Below are 19,934 nucleotides of genomic sequence, written 5' to 3'. Positions count from 1 at the left end.
ATTCAAATACATTAAAATTGATTTTAATTGGTTATACAGATGTAGAATATTCATCTTATTTACACAAAGCTTGATCCTAAAAAGGTTACTTATTCACATGTGGAGGTACAATCAAAGTGTTTTGTAAAATAGTTTATAGTTGCTACTTTTTCTAATCACGTAAAAATTTTAATAATTCATGAGACAAGTCGTGAATGTATTTAGTTAAAATTTGTAACTTAACATTTTTGAGGAATATGTGGTTTGTCAATCAAGAAAAAAGTTTCAATAACATTAATGAAGATAATACCACTTATATACCCCAGTTAATAGAAGGATACATTAAAAGCGATAGATCAAAACATATTTTGCAATGTTGAAAAGGTTGCAATGTATCATGGTTCACCATAGTCATGAATATCTTGAAAACTTCAGCAATCCGCATTTTCTCAGGTGTCAATTTTAATAGGAGGTAAAGGTGCTGGATGATCATGCATATCTTGCGGACGCTCTAGCAATGGTGCTTCAAGATGAAGAATTTTAATGACTTCTCCTGCATTTGGCCTTCCCCGGTCTTTAGGATGAGTACACCATAATCCCACCATCAACAAGCATTGCATTTCATTTTCAGAAAAAGATTTTCAATCTTCTATCGGGTGCATCTAGAATATTGCCAGCAAGATATAGTTGCCAATCCCACCTTACAAGTCCACCATTTTGATTAGGTTTTCTCCCAGTTGCAATTTCCAGGGCCACGATTCCAAATCTATACATGTCTGTTTCTTTGCGAGCTCTCTGTTCCTGCATATATTCTGGTGCTACATATCCAGGTGATCCGACAACCATTGTTGTTTAATTCTTAAGTCTCTGGTCCACGAGCTTGGCAAATCCAAAATCACCGAGCTTGGTAGTGAAATCCGTGTCTAGCAAGACATAAGCTGATTTGATATCTCTATGTAGGACGCACTGCTCTACGCCTTCATGAAGATAGTGAAGGACTGAGGCCAAACCCACAGCTATCTTATACCTAACATCCCAAGGGAGTGTTGGTTTTATTACCATGAAGATGACTCTCAAGGTAGCCGTTTGACATGTATTCATAAACAAGTAACAGGTCATTTTGATCATGGCACCATCCAATGAACCTTACCAGGTTTCCATGTATTAAACGGCTTATAATCTTAAGTTCATTGATGAAGAAACCCTCGGATTCAGCAAATATTCTTTTCACAGCAACTAAGCGTTGATCATCCAATGTTGCTTTATAAACACGTGCGGACCCTCCTTGGCCCAACCTTCCATCATCTGCGAAGCCATTGGTAGCTCTAAGTGGTTCTTGGCATAAGTAGTTCTTGGCATGAAAATCTTCTTGGTAAACATCCTCTCTCCAGATCAATGTAGAGAGAAGTGCCACTGTGTGTTTTATTTGCATGACCATTATCTGCTATATTCTTGGCCATCCTTTTTTTCAACAGTAACGTTCTTGTAACTAGGCCAAGCACTAAAAAGATGAAACAAGCTGAAACAAGCACTGTCACATGTGTCCTCCTTATGTTTTTACGATGGCTTACCTCCATGCCCTCGGTATCCAAATTTGAAGTGAAGTCCCATGATTTGGTTCTGTTATACTCCGTGCACTCGCCTGTACCAACTGAAAATCCAATCGTAATCCACTCTGGGAGATTTTTCTTCAAATCAATCTGACAAGAAAGAGAAGAGTTACCCATGAAAACAGGGTTGTCATCGTATGTCCAGAACACACTCAGGCTTTTGCAGCTGGCATTGTAAATAGTCCAAACATTCGCTAGTTTTCCACTGTTTGAGCCAGCATTCCATGGGGCCTTTTTGACTGCTGATAATGAGTTGTTGTTGATCCCAACACGCTCGAATGGTGGATCCCAATCTGTATTTAATATATCAAACTCAACCATGATGATGTGATCTGGGGATGTGCCATTCCTGGCAGTAGAGTTTAGTAGTCCAAAGACTCCACCAGCTGAGTTTGGGCGCATTGGATAGCCGGCAGGAGCAAGGATAAAGGCTAGTCCATTCCCATAAAAACTGTCATTTTGAGTAGTAATGATGAATGAGAAATGCACAGTGAAGTCTGCAAGTGTCAATGTACAAGAGTCCCAAAGGCGGACACAGTCGGCATAGACAGCCCGGTCAACACGACATAGATAATTTTATTAAACAAACTTTTGTAATTTTATTTATTTTGTCAAAATTATCGTATATTTATTTAATAATTATGCTAATTTTTAATTCTTTTAATTATAAGCTACAGGATATATAACAAATTTTCAAACTCATTTAGGAGAAATTTTGTTGTCCGGTGATACACAAAGATAATTTTTTTTTAAGCCTGACTGAAGGTCCATTTTTTCTACACCAAGTAGTATAAATACAAATGAATTGATTTAAAGTTGAAGGACCGAATTAGAAGATTTGATTAAGGGAGGGTATTTAAATTCCAACTAAAGTCTCTTTTAACTCTGCCTTCCCTCTCTCTGTCGAGTTCCGCTTCGGGGACAGAACAAAACTGAAAACGCCAGAACCCAACACTCTTTAATCGCCGGGGGTTACAGAACAAATCCAAAACCCTAAAAACGCTGAAGAATTCCGAATCCATTAAATTTCCACAAAATTTCATGTCCTTCCATTAACCCAACCCGAATCAAAAGATTTACTAAGTAAAACCCAAAACCAATATGGGTCGACCCGAGTCCTGCGTTCTGTTTTCCCAGACTTTCGTTCACACTCACTTGGACGAATACGTCGACGAGGTAACTCTATTTTTCGCCGTGGTCTTTATTTTTTAGTTTTTGCATTTTTAATTCTCAATTATTTATGTATTTCTTTTTCCAGTATAATTTTTATGAACTGAGGTAGCGATGAAATGTTAAGGAGGCTATCCCTTTTTGTAATTCGGGATTATATTGAAATGGTTGATTGAATGGGGTAGTACTTTTTTTTTTTTGAATTTAAGTTATGGATTTTGTTTTTTTTATTGTTTTTCTTCTCTAGGTATTGTTTGCTGAACCAGTTGTTATAACTGCGTGTGAGTTCCTCGAACAGAATGCGTCCTCGGCTTCTCAAGCAGTATCGCTTGTTGGGTACGTTGAGCTATACTGCTGTTTTTATGATTGACTCAGGAAAAATGTCCACTTGCATGATAATAGTGGCGTTTTGTTTTGTTTTATTCACGTGATGTGTTTGAGTTATGGGTTTTTCAAATTTAGGAAGTAGGAATAAGATTGGCATATCTGTCTTGTTAAATATAGTTTCATTTTTTTGTTGGTATGATGCAGTTGAGCTTTGAATTTGGCACTTACATTATGTTTGGTTGGAGGGAAAGAATGGGGAGGCTAAGGAAAGGTTAATGAGAAAGGACTTGTTCCCTCTCTGGTTGTGCTGTTAATGAAAACAAATTTAAGCAAGGAAAACCAATGTTGAACAATAAATTGATTGACTTGCTTTGATAGGTTGAGATGAGACTGCTCCTCTTTCGTTTTGCCCATTTATTGAAGGATTTTGTTTTGTAGGCATTGAAAGATGTAAATTTTTCATTTTTTCTTCGTCCAATTTCTCTCATCCGAAAAGTGGCAATATTTCTCTCTCTTCTTCTTATCCCGGCAATCTTTCTTCTTCCCTTTTCCTTCCTATCAAAGGACCTTTAGTATTAGAGACTATCATAGCTTGCATGAATATCTTGTTCCACATGAAAGATATGGAGTTTTGAATTTGTTAAATGCCAGATTTAAATTCTGAGAATTATGTTGATTAGAAACAGTAATTGGAGCATCACAAATTATATTGTTCTGTATATGGTCTCATTAGTATGAGACATTAATAAAAAATTTCAGCATGTGTTCCAATGTTGATGCTAGTAGAAGAGGTATACATCATTTTAACTGGTAAAATTTCATCATTTTGGCTATTGTGCTTCGCAATATGTTGGAAGACTGAGGCTTGAATTTTTGGAAATCCTGATTTCTATGCTGTAACTTGTACAGGGCCACTTCGCCTCCGTCTTTTGCTTTGGAGGTGTTTGTTCAGTGTGAGGGAGAGACGAGATTTAGGCGCCTTTGTCAGCCTTTTCTGTATACTCATTCTTCATCAAATGTACTTGAAGTGGAGGTGGTTCTAATTTTGCACAATTATGATTTATTTGAATTCTGAATTTCTGTTTTTCAATTTATGCTGTCTCACTTATTTATTGGTGTATGTATTCACATGTGTATCCATATAAATGTATTTATGTGCACCTATAGCTTGATTGATGCATAATGAAACGTTTTAAAAAGATGGATTGACTTATCTTTTGGGTAATTTGTTAGCATCAGCAATTTGATTGATGCATAATGTAATTTAATAGTTTGTTGAGTCCTTAAAGAGCATTTTAACATTTGTAGCATGAGATAGAGATCCTGGAAATATTCCTTGCATATGGTCAATTCTGGATATGTTCAGTTCAGGCTTTCTATCATCTCCTATTTCTGCTAGCCTCTCTTTTTGTTTTTTTTCCCTTTAAAAAAGCTTATTTTAAGCTTCCTAGCTGTGCATCACAGTGCTACTTTGTATTGCGAAAGCTATATGCTAATATGGGAATGTGTTTAAATTGTACTGTTAATTTTCTGCAGGCAGTTGTAACCAATCATCTCGTTGTAAGAGGCAGCTACCGCAGTTTAAGCTTGGTTATTTATGGGAATACAGCAGAGGATTTGGGGCAGTTCAACATTGAATTTGATGATAGCTCTCTACCTGACCTTGTTAGCTCTGCTGATGGGAAGCTTGAAGACCTACCTCTTGCATTACGCACAATTAATCGGACATTTGAGGAATCTTTATGTTCTCTGAATGTTATATCTTTACCAGTAGTTACACTAGATTTATCTGTAGAGGTTAATCAATTACTACAGCTAATGTTGAAAATTTTGGAATTGGCAAACGTTGGTTATGCAGTACATAAAGTTGTAAGTACCATAGCATCAGCAGCTTCTTTGGTCATAAGCTTTGACTTAGACTCTAATGCAATCAATCAGAAGTATCTTATATTGGGAAGAAACAAAGATTTTAAGGAGTTGGACCATGGTATTAGTGAGGCCAGAAAAGAGCTCCTTGAGCTCTATGAAGCTCTTCAATATAAATCCAGGAATGAATCATCTGACTCATGGACTGAATGCATCTTTATGGAGTCTGATGCTGATTTGGCTTCTTCCAAACAGTTGGTTGAGATGTTATTGCCGTACTTCAATTTCAATAGGAGCTCCTCTAGTTTTGGACATCACCAGCTCTCTGAGGTAATTGAAAGAGGCAGTTTTACTTGTTAAATCATATATATTTGCTTTCTTCTTGAATTTGAAGATAGAAAATTACTTCAGGATAAAAAGAATGCTCATTCATGTTTGATATGTTATCTTGATTTACAGAGTAAAAATGTCATCTTGGGGTTGAATGTGGCTCTTTTCTTGTGCTCCAGTAAGGAGAGCTGCTTTCACTTTGTCAACTGCGGGGGAATGGATCAGCTTGCATATCTTTTGGACCATGACATGCAGAAATCTACTGCCATTACATTGTTGCTACTTGGAGTTATTGAGCGGGCTACGCGACATGCTGTTGGATGTGAGGGATTTCTCGGTTGGTGGCCTCGTGAGGATGAAAATATCCCTTCTGGCACTAGTGATGGTTATAGTCACTTGTTAAAGTTGTTACTGCAAAAACCACGACATGATATTGCTTCTCTAGCTACTTATGTCCTTCATCGACTTAGATTTTATGAAGTTGTTTCGAGATATGAGGTATGCTTTTAAAGTTTGTTCATGGTGCCCATTTTTGCTGGTGCAATTGTGTATATCCGAGACAATCTTAATGTTACTAGCTTGTGATTTTATTCTTTACCAGTATGAAGTGTTATCCATACTGGGTGGCCTCTCTGCTGCTGCTAAAGGGACAAGTGTTTCTTCAAACAAGCTCATAGGTGTTGGATCACTACTCAAAAAGCTCCTGGTCAGTTGTCAATCTTTCAACTGTACTTCTTTTTTACTGTTACTTGTGAAATGCATAGTAGTTACTCTAAATTTAATTGTTATCATTTTTGTTCTTGCCATTAATGCAGCATTTGGTAAAATCACATGGTCGAATTGAGGATCCATCTCCAGTGGCCCGTGCAAGCAGTTTTTTGATTCTTGGTCAAACAGATATATTAGTATCATATAAAGCAACCAGCGGGTTGATTGCTTCATCAAATTGTTGCTTTTCGAATTGGGAAATTGACTCACATTTGCTGGCACTACTTAAGGTGGGTTTCTCAGTTACCTCTTTTGCAATTCAATTGATTTTTAAGTGTTTCATATTCATGCCTTTTGCTTTTGCATATTTCATTTTGCTTATACAAGATGATCTTTTTTCGAGAGAAATGATTTTATCTATCTTCGCAAATTTTATAATTTGAGGAAGAAATACAGCCTTCATGCTATCTGTGCCTCTGCTCGTTATTTCTTTTGGGATACATTTGGTACACAACATGATGAAGTGGATTCAGTAAGATTAGAAAGTGAATGAGAGCACCAAAAGTCAATTATAAACTGAAATTACTATTCTAACTGCCTAGGACACTTACCTTTGGATCAATAAGGACTTCTTTCTTGATGAAGAACCAATGACCTTAGCCTTTGGTTTGCGGAGGGGATAAAACTTGTCTAACCAAGTTATTGATGTGCCATAAGATTCCCTCTTCATAACCCGACCTTTTTTTTCTCTTTTGTGTTTCTGGCTATTGAGCTGATATATGTTGTCTGTTATACTGCCTGTTTTTTCTTTAGTAGTTATGGATGGTATACTTCAACTCTACGAGTAATTTATTCTTTTCCTTTTTCCTTTTGGGTTGAGTGGGTGGGTCTGGATCAGATTTTAGTGGTTCTATTATTTTTTTGAAAAGCTAGTGGTTCTATTATTAATACTGAAACTGTTTCACTGGAAGCAGGACAGGGGATTTCTTCCTTTATCAGCTGCACTGTTGTCAACAACCATTTTGCATTCTGAAGCTGAAGATGGTGTGAACATTTCTATGGAAATTGTGTCATCCATTGGATCCATAATCCTCTCCTTTCTTTCTTGTCGCTCAGGTTTTGTTAATTACTCTGCATCCAAGATCACGTTGTGTTATCAAGCTCAATAATGGTTGTGATTGATGCTGTGTGACTTCCGTTTCAGGCTTGGTTTTCCTGCTACATCAGCCTGAACTCACTGCTACACTAATTCATGCGCTCAAGGGTGCTGATGCCATGAGTAAGGAAGAATGTGTTCCTCTTCGGTATGCATCTGTTTTAATATCTAAAGGTTTTACATGCAGTCCGCAGGAAGTTGGAACCATTGTTGAGACGCATTTGAGGGTGGTTAGTACCTTTTCTTGGTTGACACAGATTTTGATAATCTTTTTTTTTTTTGGTTTAATTTTACTACCAATGTGTGACAAAGTATGACTGTTTTTGGATGTTTTATCATAGGTTAATGCCATAGATCGTTTGCTTTCGTCAACTCCACAGTCTGAAGAATTTTTGTGGGTTTTATGGGAGCTGTGTGGTCTTGCTAGGTGAAACTGGTTGATCTATTTCTTTAACCTTGGACTTGAACAACAACATTGATGGTTCTGACTGAAACTTGTTATATATTTGGTAGGTCTGATTGTGGTCGCCAGGCTTTATTGGCCCTGGGTTTCTTTCCAGAGGTATTGGCAAATATTCTATCTGACCCTGGAAGTTTATATTTGCGATGATGTGCAGAAACTTGGATTTTGTTTAATACTTCTGATTTATTATTAACAGATTAAAATAGGCTAACCAGCATTGATTCTTTTTAATGCCCACTTTTCCTTTTCACCTTTTTTGATAGGTTGTTTCAATTCTAATTGAAGCTTTGCATTCTATCAAGGAAACAGAACCTGCCATCAAGAATAGTGGTACTGCTTGTATTGTGTAGTTAGGTTAAATTAGTTGAAAAGTTTCTTGTTTACTTGCAAAATACATGGGCTTATGTGGGCAACATTCTGGATATTCAGGAGCTTCACCACTTAATCTTGCGATTTTACACTCAGCTGCTGAGATTGTTGAAGTCATTGTAACTGATTCAACTGCAACCTCTCTATCTTCTTGGATTGGGCATGCCATGGAACTTCATAAAGCTTTACATTCTTCTTCCCCTGGGTCAAATAGGAAGGATGCTCCTACACGGCTCTTGGAGTGGATTGATGCTGGTTTAGTTTATCATAAAAATGGGGCTATTGGGCTTCTAAGATACGCTGCTGTGTTGGCTTCTGGAGGAGATGCTCACCTTACCTCAACCAACATTCTAGTTTCTGATTTGACGGATGTTGTTGATAATGTTATTGGAGAATCTTCTAATGCTTCTGACATTAATGTCATGGAGAATCTAGGAGGCATTATCTCTTTAAAGTCCTTTGATGGTGTTAGCCTTCGTGACTCTTCTATAGCACAGCTGACAACTGCATTTCGAATTTTGGCATTCATTTCAGAGAATCCGGTATGCAATTTTCTACTTCAATGTGTAATTTAAAACTATACTGACTTGACTCATTATGTGTAGTTTTTGTTGTAGACTGTTGCTGCTGCTTTGTATGATGAAGGTGCCATTGCAGTTATCTACGTGGTTCTTGTCAATTGTAGCTTTATGCTTGAGAGGTCCTCAAACAATTATGGTAAGTTGATGAGTATTGCTTGGCGAGTGGGTAGCTTGTCTGATTTACTTATATTATGTAAAATGGAAACTGATGTTTTTATACTTAACTAGTTTTTGTGTCACGTGTTGCATGTGATTATTCATGTTAATTAAGAAAATTAACAACTACTGGCTTCCATGTTGATTTATAATTTGAATATTAGTAAGTTTTAATTATGAAATTAACATTGAACACTTACATATCAGAAAGATTTGTCAGAAACTTGAAATTAAAATTTGTAATCATAAAATATAAAATTAATTATTGTGTATATAACTATAAACTTTTGGTGAGATAGACGAACCTTTTCTTGGATGACAACACCATAAATTTGTAGAGTAAAAGGAATAAAAACATATATATATATATTATCAAGTATATAAAATTATAAATTTTTGATGAGATAGAATAAACTTTTCTTGCTTGCTAACACCATGAATTTGTAGAGCACAAAGGATAAAAATTTTAACTTTGAAAGTAAAATTCTACTTACAGAATAAAAGAAAAGAAAAAAGAAAAAGTAAATCTGCATGATAAGAAATCATACCGTAAAAAAATATTTTATGCTAATAGAGACAATTTTTTAAAGTTTCAGATGAAGCAATATTTGTAATTATTAAATAGTGATTTATAATAGTGATGACATTAAGTAGTAAAAAACTCTTAGGATTCTAATTTCTAACAATAATTGGAATTGTAGATTATTTAGAATAAATTAAGGTTCTGTATGGTTGATACTTTTGCTTTTATCTATTTGTCTTTTTTTTTTTCTTTTGCTTTTTACTTTCTATACAAAATAGCAAAAAGGAAAAGGAAATATCAAAAGCATGAACCGAAGAGAGCCTAAATTAGATCAGAACTTTGCTAGCATAGCATTATATTTCTAATATAGAATTTTTAATATATTTTTTAAGCCAAAAACTAAAACTTTTTAAATAGAAATCTAGAAGCATGCGAAGGATTTTATAATTGTTTATAATTATAGTGAGTTATTTGTATGTATGTCTACCATCTATATTTATATGTGCAAATCAATATGGGTTTGGTGAATTTTATAAAACAAATTATTACTAATACTATAAGTGTGGGTTTGGCACTTGGATAAAAGCAGTTGGACTTTGTTCAATTTAGCAGTGGTGCTTACTTCTTAATTTGGATGTCAATCCATGTCTCATGCTACCATGTACAATTGTAAATATTATTTATAGTGATTAAAAATATTTAAAATGCAAATGACAATTTAGAAATATAATGAACGAAAATGTTCATTTCATCAGTCAAAAGATTTTCTAACATTTTTGTTTTAATATATATTAGGGATATAGTTAAATTTTAATATGAGAAAAGTAGGATTGTATTACAAATTCAATCAGCATTCAATTATAAGGGTTTAGCTGATTAAAGTTTTTCTAGTAATGCTTTAACCATTTCCTAATTTTTTTGGGCTTATTCTGTGTTAAACCTCTCTCTTTCTCTTAAATGTGCTTGGAGCTTTGAAACATTATTGATATGCTCAAGGTTTATTGGGCTTTGCGGTTGCAAGTTTTCACCCTTATGTTAGCTTCATTTGCAGCATGTCTCTATCATATGTATTGCCCTTAAAATTGTGTTGCTTTGTACAAGTTTACATTTCTGTCATGTCTCTGTTCTATGCGGTTCAAGACTTCAAAAGTATTCCTTTTTCTTACCATCCTTGCTTTACAAAATCATTGTACTTTTTGCCTTAAACAGATTATCTTGTTGATGAGGGTACAGAATGCAATTCTACATCTGATTTATTACTGGAACGCAATCGTGAACAGAGTTTAGTTGATCTTTTGGTTCCTTCTCTTGTATTGCTGATCACTCTTTTGCAGAAATTGCAGGTTTGTTGCTTCTTAGTTGGATTGTGTCCTTAATGATATCTTTTGATTCAATCAGGAAGATATTTGTTCTTTCCGCAAAAAGCATAATGAAAAATTTAGTGGATTTATGTTAGATCGAAGATGCTATGCTACTCACCTTAGTCAGGAATATTGAAAGTGAATGAGGATAGAATTGATGCTGTCAGAAACTTTCATAGAAGATTGCAACCTTTTTGTTGTTTTTAACATTGATTCTTCCTCCTAATTGAGAGGACATTGGGCTAAGTTGTAAAGGACATGCTTGATTATGGTGGTTGTTTTAAGGGCGATGAGTTATTGATACCCTTAAGATCAGACTCTTTGGAGTTCAGATGAGAGTTTACTGCATTTTTGGGTGTTGTTAACCATTTTAAACATATGTCATCTGCCAAATTTGAGATTGAGTTGTCTTATCTAATATGTATAGGAAGCTAACGAGCAGCACAGAAACACGAAACTGATGAATGCTTTGTTACGACTGCATCGAGAAGTAAGGTAATTAAAATTTCCCTTTTCCTATGGAAGCTTTATCATACTATGCTCATTTTATGGAGTGAATGCACTAAGTGCATTGCTGTGTTGCAGCCCAAAGCTTGCAGCTTGTGCAGCTGATTTATCCTCTCCTTATCCTGATTCTGCACTTGGTTTTGAAGCTGTGTGCCATCTTGTAGTGTCAGCTCTTGCTTATTGGCCAGTATACGGTTGGACCCCTGGCCTCTTCCACTCACTTCTTGCCAGTGTTCAAGCTACTTCATCACTGGCCTTGGGTCCAAAGGAGACCTGCAGTTTACTCTGTCTTTTGGTATTTCAGTTTTCCATTTTTATTTAATACTAATAGCACCTTAGTCTCCCTACTATTGTGGCAATTTCATATAAACAAAAAATCTAACAAGTAAATGTTTTGTTGTGGCATATATATTGCCTTTGTTGGTGTTCATGTCACCAGAGATTGCATAGTCTCCTTATCAAGGAACTCTTCTTTTTCAGCAGTGATTGCTTGGTGTTTTCCTTTCTCTTATGTTTTGGGGTTAATTACAAATTTGGGACCTAAAGTATAGTCAAATTCTCGATTTGTATCTAAAGTTTAAAAATTCTCAATTAGGTACTTGAACTTTTCTTCTGTCCATTAATTTGCACACGAGATCAACACTGTTAATCAAATGGAGGACGTGTCTGAAACATCCAATAATATTGCAACATGTAGAATGTTGATGAGGCATTTTGAGACATGTGGCATGTTTTATTGATTGTTTTTGGACAAGTCTCATTTGACCAGTGGTGTTGGCTTCGTGTGCAAACTGATGGACATAAGCAAACTTCAAGTACCTATTTGCGAATTTTTAAACATAAGATACCAAATTGAGAATTTGAGTATTGTTTGGGTGCTAAATGTGCAATTAACCCTATGCTTTTAGGATGTCAACCTGGAAAAGGCAACACATGGTTGGTTGAAATGTGGCATCTTTGATGTTTCCTTTTTTTTCCTTTCATTTTTTTTTCTAAAAGCATTTCTAATATTTTCTCTTACAATATTTGAAAATTTTTTGGCACCTAGGAAACAAAGGAGAGAGGAGAGAGAAGAGCTATAGGGAGGGAATGAGGCATTAGAAGAGAGAAGAAATGGAAATAACAGAAAAAAAAAAGAAAAATGGACAATAAAAATGTTAAAACTAAAAACATTGGATTAAAGGTAAAAAGAGAACATTTGAATGAAAACATGATTTGTACTTCTTTTTCTATTTTTCCCTTATCTTCCATTTTTCTTCCCTCAATTGTTCTTTTCTTTTTCTTTTTAGTTATTTTATTTTTTTATATGATTTGTAATAACTGGAAATGAAAAAGAAAAGACCAAAGATTGATTTGATCAATCAATTTTTGTTTCTTTTTTTTATTAATCTTCACAAAAACTATAACTTCTAAACATAATATAGAGCTAATGGAGAAATATTTGTCCATCTTATTAAAAAAGAATTTTGCACCCACTGCAATGCGCTGGCCCTGTGCTAGTTATAAGTATCTAATTTGGACACTGTCCTAACTCCCATCTGCTACTTTTTCAGTAGCATTTTTCTGTTATCAGGAACATAAGACCCATCTCTCAACTAGAAACATGTTTTTGCTCCAATGCACATTTCCTTCCCTGCAGTATTTGACTGGTTTTTTCTTTTGTCTTCTGCATTGCAAGAATGATATGCTTCCTGAAGAAGGTGTCTGGCTTTGGAAGAATGGGATGCCCTTGTCGAGTGCCCTTAGATCATTGGCTATTGGGACTTTATTGGGACCTCTGAAGGAGAGACAGGTTAATTGGTGTCTGGAGCGTGGTCACCTTGAGAAGTTGCTCAACCAATTGACGCCACAGCTTGACAAAATTGCACTGATTATCCAACATTATGCCATCTCTGTATGAGTTCTCTAATCAACATGCTACGTTGGTTTTGTTATCATTTTAAATCTATGGTATTGCAGGAATGTTGAAAGGGTGGTGGCATGGTGTTATTCTATTTTGATAAACATGTTTTTTGTCATGTGCCTCTGCTAATATCACTTTTAAGCAGGCATTGGTAGTCATACAAGACATGCTTCGAGTTTTTATAATTCGCGTTGCTTGCCAAAAAGCTGAACATGCTTCTAAACTTCTGCGGCCTACATTATCATGGATACATGACCACATTTCTGACTTATCTTCTCCATCTGATACAGATGCTTACAAGGTAATGCTTAGATTTTTCACAAATTACGTTTTCGTGGTTGCTTGGACTGGTATACTAAAGAATTTCCTTCTCCCTCCTCTTTGCAGGTTTATAGATTCCTTGATTTTCTTGCTAGCTTGCTGGAGCATCCATATTCCAAGGTTTATGCTATCTGTTCGTGGATTTTTTTTCTTCTCTTCTCTCCCCTCATTTGCAATGTATTTTACTCATGGTGCCTTTCTTCCTATATCAGGCAGTATTGCGAGGAGAAGGTTTTTCTCAGATTCTAAAAAGAGTGTTGGAGAGTTGTTTTGTTGCTACTGGTTCAGATGGGAAGCAGATATCAGATTGTGAAAATTCTGCTAGTTGTGGGTTTACTTTGATTAATTGGTGCATCCCTGTTTTTCAGTCCATTTCATTACTATGTAGTTCTCGAACATTTTCCCAGTATAATGGGAGACATGATATGTGAGTTGGTTACTTGTATTTACCTTCTTTTCCCCTGCTTGCCTTTTACTTGAAATGCGAATTGGACATGATTTTTAATGCTTAATAATCTGTTTTCTTGAATTTATTGTGGTCTAGTAGGCACAAATTTGACAGCTTGAGCCCCAAAGAGTGTTTATTGTTTATAAATCAGCTCCTGAAGTTTTGTAAGGTAATTGGAAAAATTTAAAAACCTTTAAATTGACTATACAGTTCTCTTATGGGGGGAAAGAACCAGTCTAGATTTTACAGATAGCTATAGATAGGTAATCTTCTAATTGTAATGCCATTTTTTTCTCAGATCCTACCAGTTGGAAAAGAATTAGTGTCTTGCCTTCAAGCGTTTAAAGACTTGGGTTCTTGCACTGAAGGTCGAAGTGCATTCATGTCTGCTTTGCTATATGGTGGCAACTCTAGTGGTGGGGCACTTGAATCAGAGAGCGGACATGAAAAGAATGGGAACTTTCATTTTCAAAATGAATCTGAATTGAGAAAGTCTCCCCCCTTGCTATGTTGCTGGAAAAAGTTGTTGAGATCAGTTGATTCAAAAGATTCTTCATTAGCTTATGCAATTGAGGCAGTTAATGCATTGTCTTTAGGTTCTTTGTGCTTTTGCATAGATGGGAAAAGGTGAGATATGCACGTTTCACTGGCCTCTTTCATATATGTTGCTGCATTTGTAGACTTATAATAGACTAATGCTTTCTCTCATAAATTACTTTGCTTGTTCTCATGCTTAAGCTAGAAGATGGTAGGCATATTCAGTTTGCCACGTATGTTCAAAATAAGAAGAAAAGGTAATCATGGTTCGCTTTCCCCATGTTTTTCATAAAAAAGAAAAAAAATAAAAAGGACAAGGAAATAAATTGTACTGCTGAGTTTCAGGTATTGTAGAACAATTTAATCAGATTTTGGTAACATAAAACTCAAGTCTCTTTTTTGTGTGTTGGTATCTCACTTCATGCAATTCAAAGATTCTATTGGTCTTAAGAATTTACAGTCACTGCCTGTAGATGACAGTAAGTTTTTGTTTTCTTATATTTTAACTTATCATTTTATTGTTTTAGACCTTCTTAAATTTATAATGTAATCTTATGGCTGCAGGTATGTATTCAGTAAGAAGGGGATGTCTTTGTTTTTTAAGAACAGTGTTTTCCATTTTTGTTTTCATAGAAAATAGAGAACCCTGGCAAAAACACGTTTGGTGATTGAAAATGAAAATAAATTTTATAAAACGCAGCTTCAATAATGACAGAAAACTGACAACGATTCAAACATTTTTCGCCATTTTACATCGAATTAAAGAAGAGAGCAGAAAGCAGAAGACTCTTCTATTTTTCTCTCACAAAATAAATTTACTGGGAATCAGAAAATGAATTCAGCAAGCCGAAACAAGAAAAAATGAAAACAGAAAATTTTTCCAGAAATGCAACCTGCTTTTTTCTAGCTCTCTATAGTCACAAAGGCTTGTAATATGTTTTAGCTCAATCCATTATTCAATTTGACATCATGTCTGCATATAGTTTCCTCCCTCATCTATTTATTTGAAGAGTATTTGTAGCTAACTTATGGTGTGCCTTCTCATCAGTTTGAACATGAATGCTGTTGTTGCATTGAAATTCCTTTTTGGGCTTCCTGATGATATGGCTGGGATAGGTGGCTTTCCAGAAGAGAACATAAACTATATTCAGGAATTTTCTACTCTGTTAAGTTCAAGGATCATTAGTGATGACTATCAATCTCCATCGGATATGCATATCAGCATGTGTCAGGTATAACTAGGTCTACTTGCATGCTTTTGTTTCTCCTGATTTGATTTTGAAACCTGAACTTATCACTGATGCACAGGTTTCAGAGTCTGTGAAATCATTATTGTTATTGTTCCAAAAGTCAACTGGCACTGTTAAGGTGGATGATACCATTCTCAATGAAATTCTATCTCTTTCTCAAAATGATGTTCAAGTTCCTTTAAGAATTCATCAGATGACACAAGGTAATGGTGGAAAAGCGGATGAAGACCTTTACCTAGGAGGATTTGAGGACAAGTTTTCATGGGAATTGCCAGAAACATTACCTGATAGATTGCCACAGACAGCTCTTCCTACAAGAAGGAAACTGCAGCCAGCTGACAGCTCAACTAGGCGTGCCAGAGGAGACAATTCAGTGACTGAGATCACAAATCCAAATGCATTTTCACGGGGATTGGGTCCATCTACAGTCCTTCCTGGTACTACTCGAAGGGATACCTTTCGACAGCGGAAACCAAATACAAGCAGGCCTCCATCTATGCATGTGGATGACTATGTTGCAAGAGAAAGGAGCGTCGATGGTGTTGCTAATTCTAATGTAATAGCAGTTCAGCGAGTGGGATCTTCTGGGGGGAGGCCTCCCTCTATTCATGTGGATGAATTTATGGCCAGACAGAGGGAGCGCCAAAATCCTGCAGCATCAGTGACTGAGACAGCAGCACAATCTAAGAATGCAGCTCCAATAAATGGGACAGATAATGAAAAAGTGAACAAGTCTAAGCAGCTAAAAACTGATCTTGATGACGATCTCCATGGAATAGATATTGTGTTTGATGGTGAGGAATCTGAAGCTGATGATAAGTTGCCCTTCCCCCAGCCAGATGATAATCTGCAACAGCCTGCTTCTGTAATAGTTGAGCAAAGTTCTCCACACTCTGTTGTTGAAGAGACTGAAAGTGATGTTAATGGCAGCAGTCAATTTTCTCACATGGGTACACCTTTAGCATCTAATGTTGATGAGAATGCCCAAAGTGACTTTTCTTCGAGGATGTCAGTTTCACGTCCAGAAATGCCTTTAACTCGAGAACCTAGTGTTTCTTCAGATAAGAAATTTTTTGAGAAATCCGAGGACTCGAAGATTGCTATTTCAATTAAGAACGCTAGCAGGTTTGATTCTGCGGCAGGAGCAAATAGTTCAGGGTTCTCTGCCCCAGTTTATAGTAATACACCTCCAACATCGGTACAGTTGCCAGCAGATTCAAGGATAACCCCGCAAAATTTCTATCCAAAGAGCAGCCCACAGTATGCTAGTAACATTCCTGTGGCAGTTGGTTCTCGAGGAATATATGAGCAGAAAGTTCTGCCAAATCAACCACCTTTGCCTCCAATGCCTCCTCCATCAGCAGTTCCACCAGTAAGTTCTCATACTCAAAGTTTTATGCCTGACATATAGGCATCACAACTGACAGCTTTGCTATTTAAGATAATTTGTTGCTCACCACTTTGGGTTGAGGTCTACTTGTACTTTCTAAATGATCAACTTTTCTTTCTTGCAGGGCCAATCCGATTATTTATCTGCAGTTAGTGGTAGTCCCTCATTGTTGCAATCTTCCCTTTCTGTGTCAGATTCCAAGTTTATGAGGACCTCTATGTCTTCGCCTAGTGGAAATACTAGGCCTCCCCCACCACTTCCTTCAACACCACCTCCATTTGCATCTAGCCCATATAATTTAGCTTCAGTAAATGCTTCTACTTCCCAACCATCAGTTTACAATCACTCTGGTATGGGGAAAACTGAACTTCCTCAGAGCTCCATTGGACCTACTATTGATGCTCGACTTCCTGCTTCTGCTGCTGGTTTGACTTCCTATCCTCCGCCACTCATGCAATCATTAGTTTTCAATAGGCCTGCTTCAATCCCTATTACTCCTTATGGAAGCACTCCTGCACAGCAGCAGGGTGAGAACCCTCCTAGCTTGTTGCAGAATCCCTCGATACCTCAGTCGTCTATTCAGTCAATTCATTCTCTTGCTCAGTTGCAGCCCCTGCAGCAGCTTCAACGTCCGTTGCAGCCGGCTCAACATCTTCGGCCTTCCATTCAATCTTCACAGCAGTTGGACCAAGGGGTGTCTTTGCAAACCCCTGTTCAGATGCAAATGCAGTCATTACAAATGCTTCAACAATCTCATGTTTCTCCTGTTAATCCTTATCATCAGTCACAACAGCAGGAGTTTTCACCAGCACAGCAACAGTTGCAGGTTGAGCTTTCTCAACCTCAAGTTCTACAGCAAGGAGGTGGTGTATCACAGCAGCAACAAGATTCTGGAATGTCATTACATGAGTACTTCCAGTCTCCAGAAGCTATTCAGGTATGTGTTGCATAAGGCCTGGTTTAGCTTTGCTATTGTGCTGGAAAAAGTGCATTTGAAAAATGCTGAGAAATTGCTATGAAAATTGTGACTTAAGATTTTAGAGTTTTTGGTATCGTTGTGAAAGTGTTGTGGAAGTTAAAATGTCGAAAAAGAACAAGATGTTGAAAAGTAAAGAATAAGTCATTTTCAGTACTATTGAAGTAAATTATTATGAAGATGTATCAAAAATAAATTATTGTGAAATTTAATTTAAAAAATTTATACTAACATATAATTGTTTTGATTTTCTTGAAAAATTTGAATTACTTCAAGCAAAAGTAGTTATATTCCCTCTATATTTTCATCTTAAGATCAAAATATGTCAATATATCAAAAAATGGTGATGCTATATATTTAAAATATTTGAAATAGAATCAAAATTATTTGCGATAATTTTTTGTCATATTGCAAAATATTATGGGTATTTTGTCATTCCCTTCTAAAACTGTATATTGCAAACTGGGAAAGCACCTTTTGTGGTGGTTCAACTTTTGCTTTCAAAAGGATCATTTAACCCATACTATATTGTGTTTGGTATTGTGTTTTTGGAGCCAACCGCAATGGCAAAGGAAGCCTAAGTGTATAAACCTATGAAGAAGGAATACATCTGCCTGATATTTCATATCAATAATTATCTTTACTCTTCCTTAATGCAGTCTTTGTTGAGAGATAGAGAGAAACTTTGCCAGCTTCTGGAGCAGCACCCAAAGTTAATGCAGATGCTTCAGGTGATCTTTTATATTTTATTCTCTTTTATCTTTTCTCCTTATTAGCATGACATAGCTGAGTCTGTTATATTTCACTTAGAGGTGGCAATTTGCGGATCAACTTAGGTATGGGTTTGGTCACTACGGGTGAGATCATTTTGGGTCAGAGGGAATTCAAGTCGTTTTGGGTTTGGATCATTCTGGATTTGAATCATTTGGATTAGACATTGATTACTTGGGTTCAGGTCATTTCAAGTAAACTTTGTTGACTTTTAAAGTAAAAAAATCAATTAAAGCTCAGATCGTTTTGCGTTATTTGGGTTTGGTTCATTTCTAATTCAGATCAAGTCAGGTTTGGGTTATTTTGGATATCGTAGTAGGTTCAGTTCAATTCAGATTTGTATCGCTTCGGCTTCAGGTTGTTGACTTTTTCTAGTCAAATTGGGTTGGGTCGGCTACAGATTTGGATGGTTTGGATTGGTTTTTTGAATTCGGTTCAACTATGCTAATTCTAACTTACTGCATCTTCTGTTTAATGGTCTGTTGCTTGCAAGTTAGTTCTGTAGTATATGGCTTGCAGCATACAAACATTGATGCATATTATATACATTACTATGTACCATTTTAACGTGGTTGCTTCTCATGTTCTAACAGGAAAAGTTAGGCCAGCTGTAGCAACACGATATGGGATTGTGAGGATGCTTTCTTCAAATTTTTTGTAGCATACTTGTGACCCATAATCATTGGTCCCAAGACCCCCAAAGCACAATTTGATTCAGATGCAGTCGCCTAATTAAAACTTTTCCACTAAATTTTGTATGAGTTTGGACAATATGTACATTCTTGTCCATCTGTTACTAATTTGTCTTCTTTATTTTGTGATTTTATTCATGAGTAGGGAAAATTTTCCATCCCTAGTTTACTTGTATGCTTCTACTAAACCTGACAATTTCACTTTGTATATGTAGCAACAGTTGCCAGACTCCACATTTGGTGCTGAGATTGTAGACTTCCTTAGGGTTCAACTATAATGTTATATGCCAATCTATATACGAAAATCATCAGCTTAAAATGTTTTTGAGTTGAAATTTATCAAATCCTTAAAATCTTTAGTTTTCCAGATAAGGAAATTACAGGTGCTTCGGTTTTCTTGGCTTGCTTTTTTTTTTTTCTGTTTTTTGTTCTTTTCTTATTCTGGGAATTTTTTTTTTCAAATTTTGTGGTGATTTTTTTTTTACTTTTAGTATCTTTTTTCTTGTTCTTTGGGGAATTTTGCTTTTTTTTTATTTTTTA

At 36.0% G+C, this 19,934-nt stretch overlaps 1 protein-coding gene and 1 pseudogene across 4 annotated transcripts; one reads left to right on the top strand and one right to left on the bottom strand.

Moving 5' to 3' along the window:
- Positions 1–428: 428 nt before the first annotated feature.
- On the bottom strand, positions 429–2,611 carry LOC110420748 (L-type lectin-domain containing receptor kinase IX.1 pseudogene; annotated as a pseudogene).
- EMB2016 (mRNA methyltransferase EMB2016) lies at positions 2,411–19,738 on the top strand. 4 transcript variants are annotated; one of them, XM_089784249.1, is made up of 28 exons: positions 2,411–2,765; positions 3,007–3,095; positions 3,996–4,119; positions 4,623–5,282; positions 5,412–5,780; positions 5,884–5,988; positions 6,098–6,280; positions 6,965–7,106; positions 7,195–7,376; positions 7,488–7,573; positions 7,660–7,708; positions 7,873–7,939; positions 8,039–8,520; positions 8,596–8,695; positions 10,448–10,581; positions 11,027–11,094; positions 11,185–11,401; positions 12,785–13,000; positions 13,155–13,310; positions 13,397–13,450; positions 13,543–13,757; positions 13,878–13,947; positions 14,077–14,405; positions 15,364–15,547; positions 15,624–16,937; positions 17,080–17,892; positions 18,591–18,662; positions 19,296–19,738. In XM_089784249.1, exons 1-28 carry the CDS (start codon positions 2,691–2,693, stop codon positions 19,314–19,316), a joined length of 6,576 nt encoding a protein of 2,191 aa, XP_089640375.1. In that variant the 5' UTR covers positions 2,411–2,690; the 3' UTR covers positions 19,317–19,738. The 4 variants fall into 4 exon arrangements, with proteins under 4 accessions (XP_089640375.1, XP_021289039.1, XP_021289040.1 ...); XM_021433364.2 differs by having other exon boundaries at positions 13,875–13,947; XM_021433365.2 differs by having other exon boundaries at positions 3,996–4,122.
- The last annotated feature ends 196 nt before the right edge of the window (positions 19,739–19,934 follow it).

The sequence above is a fragment of the Theobroma umbraticum genome, unplaced genomic scaffold (genome assembly GCF_002168275.2).
Source record: "Theobroma umbraticum cultivar Fairchild unplaced genomic scaffold, ASM216827v3 scaffold_86.0, whole genome shotgun sequence".
NCBI classification, from domain to species: Eukaryota; Viridiplantae; Streptophyta; class Magnoliopsida; order Malvales; family Malvaceae; genus Theobroma; species Theobroma umbraticum.
This window is presented reverse-complemented; position numbering and strand designations above follow the sequence as displayed.